The 13,658-nt window shown below is 33.2% G+C and overlaps 1 protein-coding gene across 1 annotated transcript in view; it reads left to right on the forward strand.

Annotated features, from left to right (window-relative positions):
- ADAMTS19 (ADAM metallopeptidase with thrombospondin type 1 motif 19) overlaps window positions 1-13,658 on the forward strand; it is a 140,702-nt gene that overhangs the window by 79,984 nt on the left and 47,060 nt on the right. Inside the window, exons 9-10 of the mRNA XM_005530041.3 lie at window positions 7,218-7,358; window positions 7,937-8,087. Coding sequence (XP_005530098.1) covers window positions 7,218-7,358; window positions 7,937-8,087 — 292 coding nt within the window. The remainder of the gene's footprint in view (window positions 1-7,217; window positions 7,359-7,936; window positions 8,088-13,658) is intronic.

A 13,658-nucleotide genomic window follows, 5' to 3' on the forward strand; every position in this document is an offset into this window, starting at 1 on the left:
GTGGAATTCTGAGCACAGCGTGGTCTAGTGGATGGTTCCCTGTCCATGGCAGTGGGTTTGGAACTAGGTGATCTTTAATGTCTTTTCCAACTCAAGCCATTCTATGATTCTGTGGTTATCTTATTTTTATATTATTTTTGTATTGTTTTACTATATATGACATTTCCTATCCTATTTTTAAAACAAAATGGAAACTTTACAGGGAAATTTATCTCTAAAGCATAGTATTTGTTTAATAAGAAACTGCTTTTTAATATTTGTTCTTAAGAAAGAAAGTAATATGCTTTTCTTTTTCCTTGATACTTATTTATTTCATGAAAATTAGTAGGAGGCTTTTGCTTTGTCTTGCATTTCAGCATTACATATTCTCTATTTCAAACATGCTTTATACAAAATCACCCTAGTATTTTCATTGCTGTCTTTTTGTGTTCCTCATATGTCAGGAAAAATATTCATAAGGTAACTGTTCTAAACTGTTGTAGTTAAACTGGCAGTGCACTGAGTAGTCTTTCTATTTATTTTTTTTTTTACTGCTTTAATGAAGTTCAAAGTATAGATATTAGATGCTCAACCATGCAAGTCCTTGAGATATCTTACATTCATTTTTCATGCTTTAGTGGGTAAGTTCTTTAAAAATTTATAGTCTCTTTCTTGCCTGCATCCATATCAAAGTAGACATCTTTGTTCCACAGTCGTATACTTACGCTGACTTGAATCAGCATAGGATCTTACTGGGCACGTGAGTGTATCATTCCAGACTTCAGTGGCCTGAAAATTGTACAACAAAATACATTTAAGATTAAAGATGATGGAAAATAATGAAGTCTGTTACGTACTTCGCATTTCTGTTTACTTGCACTCAAAATGTTTCTAGTGTTAAAAACCATGGATAAAAAAAATAGTTCTTCTGATCCAGTTCTAATCACGGAAAGATCTTTTTCTTTCACAACACATCACTGCGATGCCAGGCAGAGATAAAGCATCACCAACCTTTTGCTGATAGGAGGACAACTGAAGAAACAGCTCAGGAAGAAATGAAGCACTGAGGCAGGGAAGAAGCACTGCATCAGCATTTTAGTAACTTAAAAAGATATGAATTTTTAAAAGAAATTTAGATTTGTCAACTCTTTCTCTGGCAAGGTATTAAGAGTTGTGTTTCTGCCAGGCTATACTTTTCCAGGATGGATTTATGTTAGATTTTCCTTAAGATAACATTTGTAAACTGAACAGTGTTGTTAGAGGACACTAAGTATAGCAAGCATTCCAAGAAATTATGCACAGCCACAGAGGTTTTTTCATGAGGCAAAGAAGGTTTTATTTTGGGGTTTGTTAACTTTTTTATAAGTTGTTCTGTCAGGTCACCCTGATTGGTAGAAGGAACACCTCTCTCATCCCATTGGTGGTACAAGAGAGAAAATACTCCCAGAACATCTGTGTCTTGTTTTGGGAAAGTAAAACTTCATTTACACAAATAGTCCTTGAGAAAGACAGTTCTCAAAGACTTTCCCTTGGGAACAATCAGCTCCTGAGAGCTTGAAATTCTCTCAGGTTCAGAAATTGTGTGTACAAGTTAGTAGCTGAAAAACACCCTACAGGATGCAAAGGCTTAACTGAGAGTCTGATACATTTAAAATATCTGAAAAAAAATGGCAAAAGATCATAACAATGTCAATGCTTTTTGTTAATGCAAACTATATTTTGGTAGCTCTTTGCTGAGTTTATGATAGGTCAAGGATGTGGCATGCGTGACATATTTACCACAAGCCAATACTTTTCCTGTATCATCTAATCTCTGTAAAAAACCTTCGGGAAGGGGCAATGTATATTTTCATGTTATGATGCTAAATACATCTGTCACAGCAAAACTTTAAATTATTTATATACTTCAGTCAAAGGACCGTGGCTCAGTAGTTTGTCTAGATCCAGCACCATGAAGCATGGTGGTAGAAGTATTGGAGTTACAGAGAAGAAAGCAGATGTTCAGCAAAAGCTGCAGTCAGATGGACAGCAGCGTCCAGTGTATGCTAATATCCCTATACTAATATGCATGTTGTACTTTTACCTAGTTGTTTTAAGACTGAAAATGTAATCTAAATTCATTGTGGACAATGAGTAATGATTCACAGTAGGGAAATAATAAGTGCATAAAGTTATTTATTTTTCCTTTTTCTGATCATCTAATTTTTAACAAGGAGATTGAGATTTCCTTGTTCGGTAGATTTTCCTTTGAAGATAAATTCTTTCCAAAAGAAATCTTGTTTTAACTTCTTAATTTTTCTGTAGCTGCTCAATTGCCTTTTACTTTCAGCTAAATAATTCATTTACAAGTTGAATTTTGTCTTATCCCATTTATTCAATGATCTGTGAAGCCCTCTTATATTTTAAAGGACATATAAAAAATCATACAACAATTAATGTTTCACTAACTGGGATTGTAAAAGAAAACAAAAAGCCAACATGTAACAGCTTATAAAATCCTTCTACTAGTCTGGTCTTTTTATGTATTTTTCTCTATAAAGATAGCAGTGTGATAAAACATTTTACTGGAAAAGTGCAATGAAAGTACTAAGAAAGTAGTATAGCTTCTGTCTCTCTGTGATAGTCACAAAAGGGGTGTTATTTTCACTTATCAAATACATCCTCATGATACTGCAAAATTTTAGATAAGACAAGTTGTTGTGAAAGTCATTGTACTATGAAACACCATATAAGCCTTTCAACCTTGTAATTTCTGGGTCCACAGTTTAAAAAGTTTTGATCATTCTAGCTTACTATTGCACAAAATGATGAAAAAAACCAGTGGAAATAATAAGGAAGATAATACTTTGTTATTAATAATACTTTTTAAAGTAATTTTATTTTTAAGGCAATAGAATTTATTATGTTAGTGATTTATTTGACAAAATGGAAAAATATATAGGACAATAGTTGCAGTGAATTTACGAATACTGTGTTGTAATCACTTTTATTAATATGAATTTTTAACAAGTCAAATGGAACCTGATCCCATCACACATCACAGATATAAACTGGCAACTGCATTCAGAGGTTTACTTTCTCCTTGACAAGGGGAAAGTTTTCTAGTAATTTTCAGTCTGTCCTGAGCTCATATGAGTAGTATGATACTTGATCTGCAATTCACACTCATCATTCCGTTGTTCTAGATATGACTTGGAATAAATGGATCCTTTAGTATTTGGCAATCTGTTTATTATACTGAGCATTCTAGTGCTTGTTCTTTGACCCAGAACTTGCTCTTGTGCTTTTCTTAATCTGTTTCTTATTTCCTAATCTGTCTCACTGTTAGTGACTGTGACAATCTGATTGGTAGTTGTTCTCGTTTAATTTTTTTATTCTCTTGGTTTTTGTTTATAGATAAGCCTAAAGTAATTTTCCACATCTATCTGAACTAACCTAATGAATTGCTCCTTCATTAAGTTTTTGATACTGTTTAATCTTTGTCCCTTCTTTTCGTGTTTCTGGTTTAATAACATCATTCTTGTTCATGCACTACTTACATTTTAAGTGTGATAGGATGGTGACTACCATCATCTACTATTTGCAAAGCACAAACAAAATAATGAATAAATAATAAAAAGCTTTTACCTGGAAGTATGTGGGGTCACTGAGCAATTGCATATTTTCATGAAAGTAGCACATATCAAAGAATTTCAATGTCCTGTGGTGAGAAGAAATATAAAATCAATTAAGACCTAATTATTTCAATAAGGTGTGTGCATAACCTTATTTAGCTCATTTAAATATAGAATAGTGACTGAGAATCATCCTTTAAGGCTTAAAAGAGCTTTGATTCTGTAATATTCCACTATAGTAAGAAGGTCAAGCTAAATTTTAGTTCTTGGTATTCAGTATGTTGACACTGGGAATGCATTTTGAATGCAAGAATATAAGCCATTCCCTAAGATGATAGGAGAGATGATGTTGTCTGTTTGATTCCAGCTATATACATATAATTGCAGCAGTAGTTAGTTGTTAAATAAATGTTTTTTAACTGAAATATTGAGCTAATATTTTTCTTCTGCTTTCAGTGGCTGAGTTATTACCTTCAAATACAGAGAATTTAATGGTGTTTCTTATGTTTCTTTGTACTATTTCGACTTGCATATTAAAGATTTAGCAAAAATGATTCCAACTTTATGCATGGTATCACTAAAAACATTAAAAAAATTCTTTTAAACAAGTCTTAGAGGGTTTTCTAGATAAAAATAATTATTTCAATGAACTTGGTGTACACTGTTAGAGGAGTTTATTGGCTCAAGTCTTTTTGTCAAAATACTTTAAGACTGAGATTATTAAAATATAGTTTAATTGCGTAGTGTGAATTTAAATGTTGCTAATATTTTATTTAGGAAAGGCATTCTATAGAATTCTTACTACTTGCACATTTTATCTGTTCTATATAGGCTTTAACCGTAATAGGTAGAGCATTCTAGCATTTTTATGTAACCCTGAATTAATAACACTTCTTAAAAATATAATTTATTTCTATATATAGACAGGAAGTTGTACTTGTTAAAGTACAGCACTGATGTCTTTGTTAATTGTGTTTTTTCAGGCTATTACAAAATTATCCTATAATTCCCATCTCCTTTGTCTTCCTCCCAGATGCACATGGTGTTGCTTTACTCTTGACTGAAGTTGAATGATCACAGCTGTGGGAGGGAGGAGAGGGGGCACTGTGCTGCGTGCTATCATAATACAGTCATTCCATAGGAAGAGACAGAACAGCACCTTGCACAGACACAGTTTCTATGGTACCTTTGTACCACTGAAAGGATGTAGTTATGTCTTTCATGTGCAAGGGAGGCTAGAAAATATGACCACCACTGCAAGCACTGAAAAATGTTATTTCTTTGAATGGTATTGGAGAATTAGGCATATATGCTTACAGTATTTACTCTTGTATTGAATAAGAAGGTAGCAATGACTGTTCAGCCTCTTTCTTTCACCACACACATAATGGGATGTGAGGAATTAAATCAGAAGTCAGTTCTGCTGCACATTGACTTTTATGTGGTCTTGTAATTGATACTAGGTCAGATAAAAATATGCAGCCATTACCATTCTACAGAAGAGATCAAAAGCACTCACTGAATAAAATATTGCTGAGAATCTTTAAGAGAGGTTCTGTTGCTTCTTTAGCTTACTTCTCAGATATTGTCTTGTAATTTAATTAATTGATGTTAACATACATCCTTTTGAATCCTTTGCCTTTTGAACTGGCATTTTTGAATACCTATTCATTCAGGTAGGCAAAGGATTCAATACTTGTGTTTACTGTTTCCTGGATTTTTTTATAGGTACTTAATTTGGAGGTGGAAGAGAATTGAGGAATGAATTCCATTGGATTAGTACAGATATTTTGAACTACAGTTAATGTCAAAGCAGGATATGAGAAGTGTTACAAAAGTATGGGCAGCTAAAGTATTGAAAGATTATTAGAATTAGATTTTTATTAGCGCTTAATGTAGCTATATAGATATGTAGATATACACAGCTGTTAGTTAAGTACAACAGTTTTAAGCACTTCAGTCTTTCAACTACAATATTTCCACAGAATTCTTTTGCTAGTAAACTTCACAAAATGCTTCTGTGGTAGTAGATTGGAAAAAGGAGGGATACACTAATAAATATATATATATATATATATATGCAATGGTGGCTAGTGTGATTATTTTTTGAAACAGTCAAGATCATGGTTCAGCTCAGCACACATTTTTCTGGCTGACTTTACAGAATATAGTCTGGCTTCAAGAATTGCTTTTCAGAGTGAAGGGAAATAATTGTAATTAGAAATTACAGGGGTTTTGTATCTTAAATTTTCATTTAAAAAAAAATTAAATAACATATCAATGTGTTAATTCCACTCTGCATACATGGGATACACTAAGGAAGCATATAACTCAAAGAGCTATGAGCAAAATGTTTTCTAAATGTAGTCTACTAGGTAAAATACCATTAGGTTTCCCAGGTCTTCCTCTGCAGCTCCTGTGGGTGTAAATAACTGGAGATAGAGATATCTCAAATTCTTCATGTGGGACATGCAAGAAGAATGTAAGGCAAGTGTAGAGGCACTTCTGTGTGGTTGTTTTGTGCCATTCAGGCAGGTGAGGAAAAGACAGAGGCTAAGATGAGAGTCACACACATTTGCTTGCTGCAGTTATAGATAGAAAAATTGTCCAATTTATGTAGAAGCCACTGTTCAGTGCTCCAGACTGTGGGGTGTACACATCAGCATAAGAGATGGAGCACTTCCATAGGCAAGATAAAGCCCAACATGATATTTCCATTAGTTTCATTAGTAAACACAAGGTAAAGCTAGTTGCAAATTTATGTATAGTTTGGTCTAGTTGTGAATGGGTTTTGGGATAGAGTGGAGAACAAAAGTGTTGGGAGATAGGCCTGTTTTGCCATTTGCCACTATGTGGTGGTGAAATAAGAAGAAGCATGATGTACTCCAGTTTTTGTAGACAAACTTCCTCCGTCTTTGCAGTTTGTAAGTGAAAAAACCAATACAAGGCATAGAGTTTTACTAAATATGAAGTTTTGCTTTTCTGCAGGCAGAGTAATGCTGCAAAATTCCAGCACTATAAATCCAATACTGTAAAGAGTAGTCTCATACCCATTTGTAGATCTCCAAAAAGAGTTGAGTGTATTTATTTATCAGTGTTATTTTTAAAAAGAGACTGAAAACACATTTAGGTGTTATTTTCTTTAGAGACAATAATTACATATTAAAGTAGTGTTCATTTTACTATTTTATAAAATTTCAACCAATCTGTTCCATAAAAAATGAAGATAGAATCACTGCCAAAATATTCACTAATCTTAAAAAAATAGGAGTATGTTGCCCATTTACAAGAGAAATTGCATTCATTAAACTTGCAGTAATTGTGCAGTTCTGAAAATTCAAAACGTTGTCCAAAATGTGTATTGGACTGATTAGAATGCAGTATTTCTCATTAAATAAATGCAGCTCCACTTCCATCTTTAATTATAGAATTGTCCTCTACACGTTTTTTTTCATGCACTGCTATGAAAATACCATGGAAAAAATAATCAAAATCATAATTTCCTACATGCATTATGTATGAGCTATTTACAGCCCTTTGCAAGAGTTTTAACTTACAAAAATTCTGAAAACAACCTGTTATTTTGTTTTACTTTGTTATATTTTTAATAACTTCAAAATTCAGCATGGGGATAAACCACGACAATGACCACCCATCCTGTGCGGATGGTGTCCATATCATGTCTGGGGAATGGATTAAAGGACAGAATCTTGGGGATGTTTCCTGGTCTCAGTGCAGCAGGGAAGACCTGGAAAGATTTCTCAGGTATGTAATTCAAGGAAAGAACTCCTACTGTATGTCATTTAGATATAGATGCAATTAATGTACTGAAATAATAAAAAATGTGGGAGATTTGTTTTGCAAAATCCATCAAAATATTATAAATCACCATAATCTAATATTAGATTTATTAAAATCTGGTTTCAGCAATTGCATGGATTTTTTATATTTTCATGTCTTAACGTGTATGATTATACTTTTATATATTTATATAGACATTTTATATATGTCACTATGTTTACTATATATTAATATGCTGTGTACTGAAATGTTTGGCCACCTTAATTAATTAAAACCTTAATCCATTAAGTAAGTTTTATGCTAAAATATTGTCCAGCACTTTTCTGAAAGACTGGACAATTACATTGTCTTTCTGCAACTGTACAATAGCAGAACATATTAGCTTATAACAAGCAGGCCATATCAGTTTAAACATGAGCAGCAGCCCAGTGCTGATGAATAAAAAAATTGTAATTGTCCACATCTTTTGAATGTTGTATGCAAGTTGGCATGGCAATCAGACCCTCGGATTGCTCAGCATATGAATCTCTGCATATTACCAGGTCGAAGGCCAGTAACTGTCTGGTACAGACAAATCCTCAGAGCCTCAATTCTGTGATTATTCCCTCTAAACTCCCAGGAATGACATACACTGCAGATGAGCAGTGTCAGATTCTTTTTGGACCAACTGCTTCATTTTGCCAAGAAATGCAGGTAAGGCTGTGTCTGTACTTCACAAAATGCTTCTACCACCTAATTTTTTGTGTGAGAGTAGCTTTTATACATGCATTTGTTAGAAAGAGAATATAGAAGGAAATAGAGAGATAGAAAGAGAATATCTTATTTTGAAGTAAGAATTTTACACTTGCTTTCCAAAAATTAATATGCACATAGTCATTGGTTTATCTTGTAAGTCTTGCTTTAGGTCTTTGCATATCCTGAAACACTGAAAATCCCTTGTACTTTATAAACAGAATATGTCATAGTATCTTGTATCCTTGTTATAGTATCTTGACACCTTGTTACAGCAAGTAGAATGTTTACAATTTATTATTTAGATTCCATTTTATTATGATTTGGGTACTGAATGTCCATTTCTGACCTTCAGAAGATTATGCTGTGCCTGCACACACTGTGAGGAGTAATAGTGGTGTTAACTGGGCTCTCTGCATCTCCCAGGAGACACCCCTGAGCCCAGGCAGAGCTGTACAGTGCCATGACATAAAGAGTTCCAGTACCTCAGTTTGTTGACCTTGCTTCATGCCAGTGCAAAGCTGTGTCACTGTATATTAATTAGGCTTAAAAAGACAGGTTAGCAAAATTGAACATGTCTTCATAATTTTATGAACTAATACTAGTAGATATCTGATTGAGGAAGCAGTTTAAGAATGATTTTTACTGAGAGAAGTCGACCTTTTTTAACATCAAGAGGAGAGACTAAACATATTGGTTGCCCTTAGGACACTAACCAAGACAAAATGGGAAGACAATATACAGATATATAAAAAGCATGGAGTATGGATTGATAGAGCTGGGACTAGAGGAACTGTGAAATAAAATCTCATCACAATCAGTGGGAAGATAGCCTGAAAAAGTTAGGAGTACTAAATAGGAAAATATAATACCTTTCTCAATTAGTTCTTCAGCTCTCTTCCTGTTTTCAGTTTGGAGATGGTACTGTTTCTTCAGAGACTTCCAGTTAAACTAGTCTTTAGTTAAAATTCTCAAAGGAAACATTGCAGTACATGTATGACTAAGGCATGCTGAGAGTGGTATAGTTGAAGAGAAAAGGAAAAAAAGCCACAGTTTAATGGATTTTGTATTAGTTGCCTTATTGAAAACATTTTTACTCTGGATATGAACAGTAAATCTCAATGTCACAATTCTACTAATATTCTTTATTACTTCCAAGTGATTTTTTTATGAATTTCAGCCTGTTTCTTGCTTTTTGGTACATTGCTTTCAATTGAAGGACATAAATTTCTGGTTTTCATTCTCTAGAAGCCTATTTTGAACAAGAAAATGGTAGTGTGTTTAATATTTCTTATAGGCTTTCTTTAACGATTACAGATTCTCAAAACTAATTGAAGAGACAAACATCAATATTTTCTGTTGCATAATACCTTTATATGCTTTTCGTTTGAAAAAATCTCCTTCATATTACTTTTGTGTTTTGTTCTTATTCATATATTTAAATTCAGATAGTTAAGTCATCCTATGCATGTTGCTTTTTTCATAGATGCAGTGAATATTCTTTCAAAATCCTAACTCTGAAGTTTCTTTGGTTTACATTATTATTTTAGAAATATTAGGAAATAAAATTCAGTGAATATTACCGAGGTAGTGTTCAACTATTTGTATAGAGGTGCACTTACAATCTAGGTGCATATAACTGATTGTCCATTTCTAGAATATTCAGTTCTGTTCCCCTCTTCTGAGATTCTGCATGTAAGAGGACACATTTCACTTAAATCACTTATTTTCAGCTAAATAAATATGTCTGGTTTTTCCTACCTATGGGATCATTGCTTTATATTTATATTAAATATTTATATTTACAGTAAAATTGACAGACATTTCTGACAATTTTACTGTAATATTAAATATTAGGATTAATATACCATTTAATATTATTAAATATTAGTATTAAGATACTATTGTAATTTAAGTCCAGGTATAATGTGGGTATGCTGTGAAGAAAGAATATAGCAATGATGCAAGGCAAAAGGCCTGTGTTTGTTTCAACTATTCTTTTTTCCTGACAAACTGCAATTTAATTTTAGTTCTCGTCATAAAGCAAAATGTGTTACTTGATGACCTTATGGTTTTAGCAGTTAGAAAAAGAGAGCCCAATAGCAGTTTCTGAGAAGAGAGAAATGGGAAGAACCTTCTGCAGTTTTTCCAAAATCCTCTGCAAAACTGGTAACCTTAAACTGGAAATTGTATAGTGAAATATTGAACCAAGACATTATTGTAGTGAATTTTAAGAACTTTGGATGTATTAGAAATTAATAAAAGACACTGAGGACAAAATTGAGAAAACACGGTGACAGTAGTGAGGTGGAAGAAAAAGTTTTTCCAAAGATTTTTCCAATGCTTCCTTCCCAACCTTGGTAAAGTCACCTTGTTGGTTTTCTTCCGTGTTCTATCTGGAAGCAAAATTTACACTCTTAACTTCCTCCCAACAAAAAAAACCAAAAAACAAAAAAAAAAAAAAACAAACCAAAACAACAAAACAAAACAAAAAACTTGATCCTCAGTTTCTAGACGTGAAGAGCTACTTACAGCAAGCTTAGGCACTACATTCAGATCTCCTTATTTTGTTCCCTGCTGTGGGTCTTAAATTTATCTCTTCTGTTAGGGAAGTTTACTGATAGTCCAATTAGATATGGAATTTCTAAATAACAGAAATAACATTTCTATGGTGAAGGGGAAACTCAGAGCAATGGATAGAGCAAAGTCCAGATGATAAGAAAGTTGTCCTTCTTTTATGTGTTTTTTTCCTATGTATGAAAAGAAAGGGGGAAAAAAAAAGTTACCATTGGAAATTGGTTAGAATCAAACCATTCAAACTTTCCAGAAATCTTTCATGACTTCTAGCACATGCACTGTGCAACACCAACATCATCTAACTGTGCAGCACTGATACTCAGTAGATAATTTTATCATCTTCTTCAGAAATAAAAATATACTAAATACAGGTAACAAATATGTTGAATCTAACTTTGCAAATAATTGCATTTCACTTACTGTGAAGATGACTCAAATTTCTCTGTGTTGATTGTGCAAATTATTGTGGCTGCCATTGGAGAAATCAACATTGAGAAGATCTTTCTAAAGTGATTGCAGTATTTCATTAGTTATGGTATTAATTTATTACAATAATTACAATTACAATACAGGTAACCACTGAATATTCCATGATATCCAGACTGCTTCCTTTAATCTCTGTATAGTCTGTCCTATTCTGCCAGTAACTGGAAGTTTATTATGGTTATAGTTGTTGTCCACAAGCCAGGAAATGAGAGAAACACACTCCTCGAAGGTTCATTTAAATGTCAGTAAATCCAACAATTTATAGCCCAGGACGTTTTGGACACGTTCTACTTGCTGAACAGCTCATGCACTTCAGTAAAACTGTGTAAAAGATAAATTATGAACTATGTCACAATCTTACATCTTTTGAGACTGGAAGATTATTTAATGAACAGAGTTCTATACAGTCTTCTACGTTAAGCAGTTGTGTTTCATATATAACAGCTATTTAACTAAGAAAACAATTGAGTAATGATGAAAAATAGTCTTAATTGTACAAATATCAGTGGTACAATCAATAATGCATTTCTAGAGATGTAATTTTCTACAGTTCTTATTACTGAGGAGTACTTTAGGACTGCACTTTTACAGTCACATTACATAGCAACCTCTGAAAAATACTACTGATAAAAATTATATTGCCTTGCTATCAAGAATTCCTCTTCATTTTTTAATGAATGAAGCAAAGAACTGAAGGAACCACTGACATCCTACTCCTGTATTTTCCAAAGTGAGGTTCTCCCACTCCCCTTTCATAAATGGTGACTTTATTTTTTTCCTTTTCATCTTTATTTCAAAGACTTTTTTCATATCCTAGGCAAAATTTTTAGACCATAGAAAAGCATGAGTGGATCTCCAGGTTCAAGATTTATACTGTGTCTCCATGCTTACCTTGTAAGAGAGCCAAGTTTGCTTTTATGCCCATGATGTCTCATGCAAGAATCAATTAGGTCCTAACATTGTTTCACATAACAGATAGTGAGATCATGACCCAGAAGTAGTTCTTGATGATTAAACAGGATTGTAAAACTTGACAATTTAATGCAATTGTTGAACTATTAAATATTGGTTTTTAAGATTAAAGTCCAGGATGTGAATGTTATCTGGTCAGTTCCACTAAAACTGTTCCTTGTCATAACACAGCTGTGATCTTTGCAAAAAAGTGGGAGACTGGTTATATTTCATGGTGATTTTTAAGGCATTTCAGGGAAATATCACAAAACAGCAAAAGTAATGGAAATATTATATTCCTAGTGAAATATCTGTCCTCATCTCAACCACCACGTTTTAAACCATCTTGACTTTGCACAAATACTGTTCTAAAATTGCCTTTTAGTCTCGGGTCATTCTTCTCAAGTGAACTTTCTTTCCATATACTTACATGATTGAAAATGTATCCTTCTGATTCCCACAGACCTGTCTCATTATTTTAATGAAATAGACAGAAATAGACACAAAACCCCCACAAACTCCAAAGCTGGAGTGATCTCTGTAATACATTGTGACTTCCATGTTTTGTTTTACAAGCTTTTGCTGTTAAAAACTCATGACTAACACATTCTTTCAAAAAAAAAAAAAGTCCTTTGTGTGTGCTTGGCAATATTTTGTTTTTCAGTGTACATGCAAAAAATGCTTTACAGACTGTGAATAGTCTAATGTTACAATTAAAAATTATTAATCTCCAATGTCTGTTCCTTCCCTTGTCTCATCTAGAAAGCTGTGATGCCTGCTGAGCTATACTTATCATAGATAACCTTTGTGAATGTTGACTCAGCTATCCTTATTTTGACTGAAGAAAGTTTCTCTTCAGAGGAGTAAAATCCTGGTGTAGAAATTTGTGCCCTGATTTTGGAGTGATTGTAAAATTGGCACTGGCCTCTAGATTTCTGTTTGCTTTCAAATCAGTCTGGATCTGCTTCACTGGTGGCTGCTAATGAAAAACCCATAATGTGTATTATGGTCTTTCCCTGGCCTTACACAGAAATCCTTAAATGTCAAAACTTAGGTGCTGACAGTAATCTTCATATCTCATACCTCTCCAACATAAATAGTCTAAACTGAAGATTCTATTTGTGATTTGACTGAAATTAAAAGCCCAGAAAAAAACCCATATAAATAAACCAATCATCAATTTTAGTAATTCCAGACCTCCTTTTTCCTGGGTTTGGGGAATATTAAAGTCTGCTAATATCGAGTGCTTATTTTAGTAGTTGGTTAAATAAGTGTTTTTAGAATACAGTTCACTTAAAGCCTAAAGTAGTTTCTAGCTGGGGAGGTTAGGTCATGGTTCGTAGGGAGATGGTATACAAGCATTTGTAGAAACATGCAGATGTATAAAATGCACATTAGCAAACAAAGGGCCTTGATTTGATTTTCTTTAGTTATCATACATGGTTCAAGTACGTCTCTGTGATTAGGTACCCAAAATACCCAAAAATCTGACTTAATGCCTCTCTATATTTTGAAGAA

The sequence above is a fragment of the Pseudopodoces humilis genome, chromosome 4, assembly GCF_049639895.1.
Source record: "Pseudopodoces humilis isolate 2021_Gansu_Grassland_sample_001 chromosome 4, ASM4963989v1, whole genome shotgun sequence".
NCBI lineage: Eukaryota > Metazoa > Chordata > Aves > Passeriformes > Paridae > Pseudopodoces > Pseudopodoces humilis.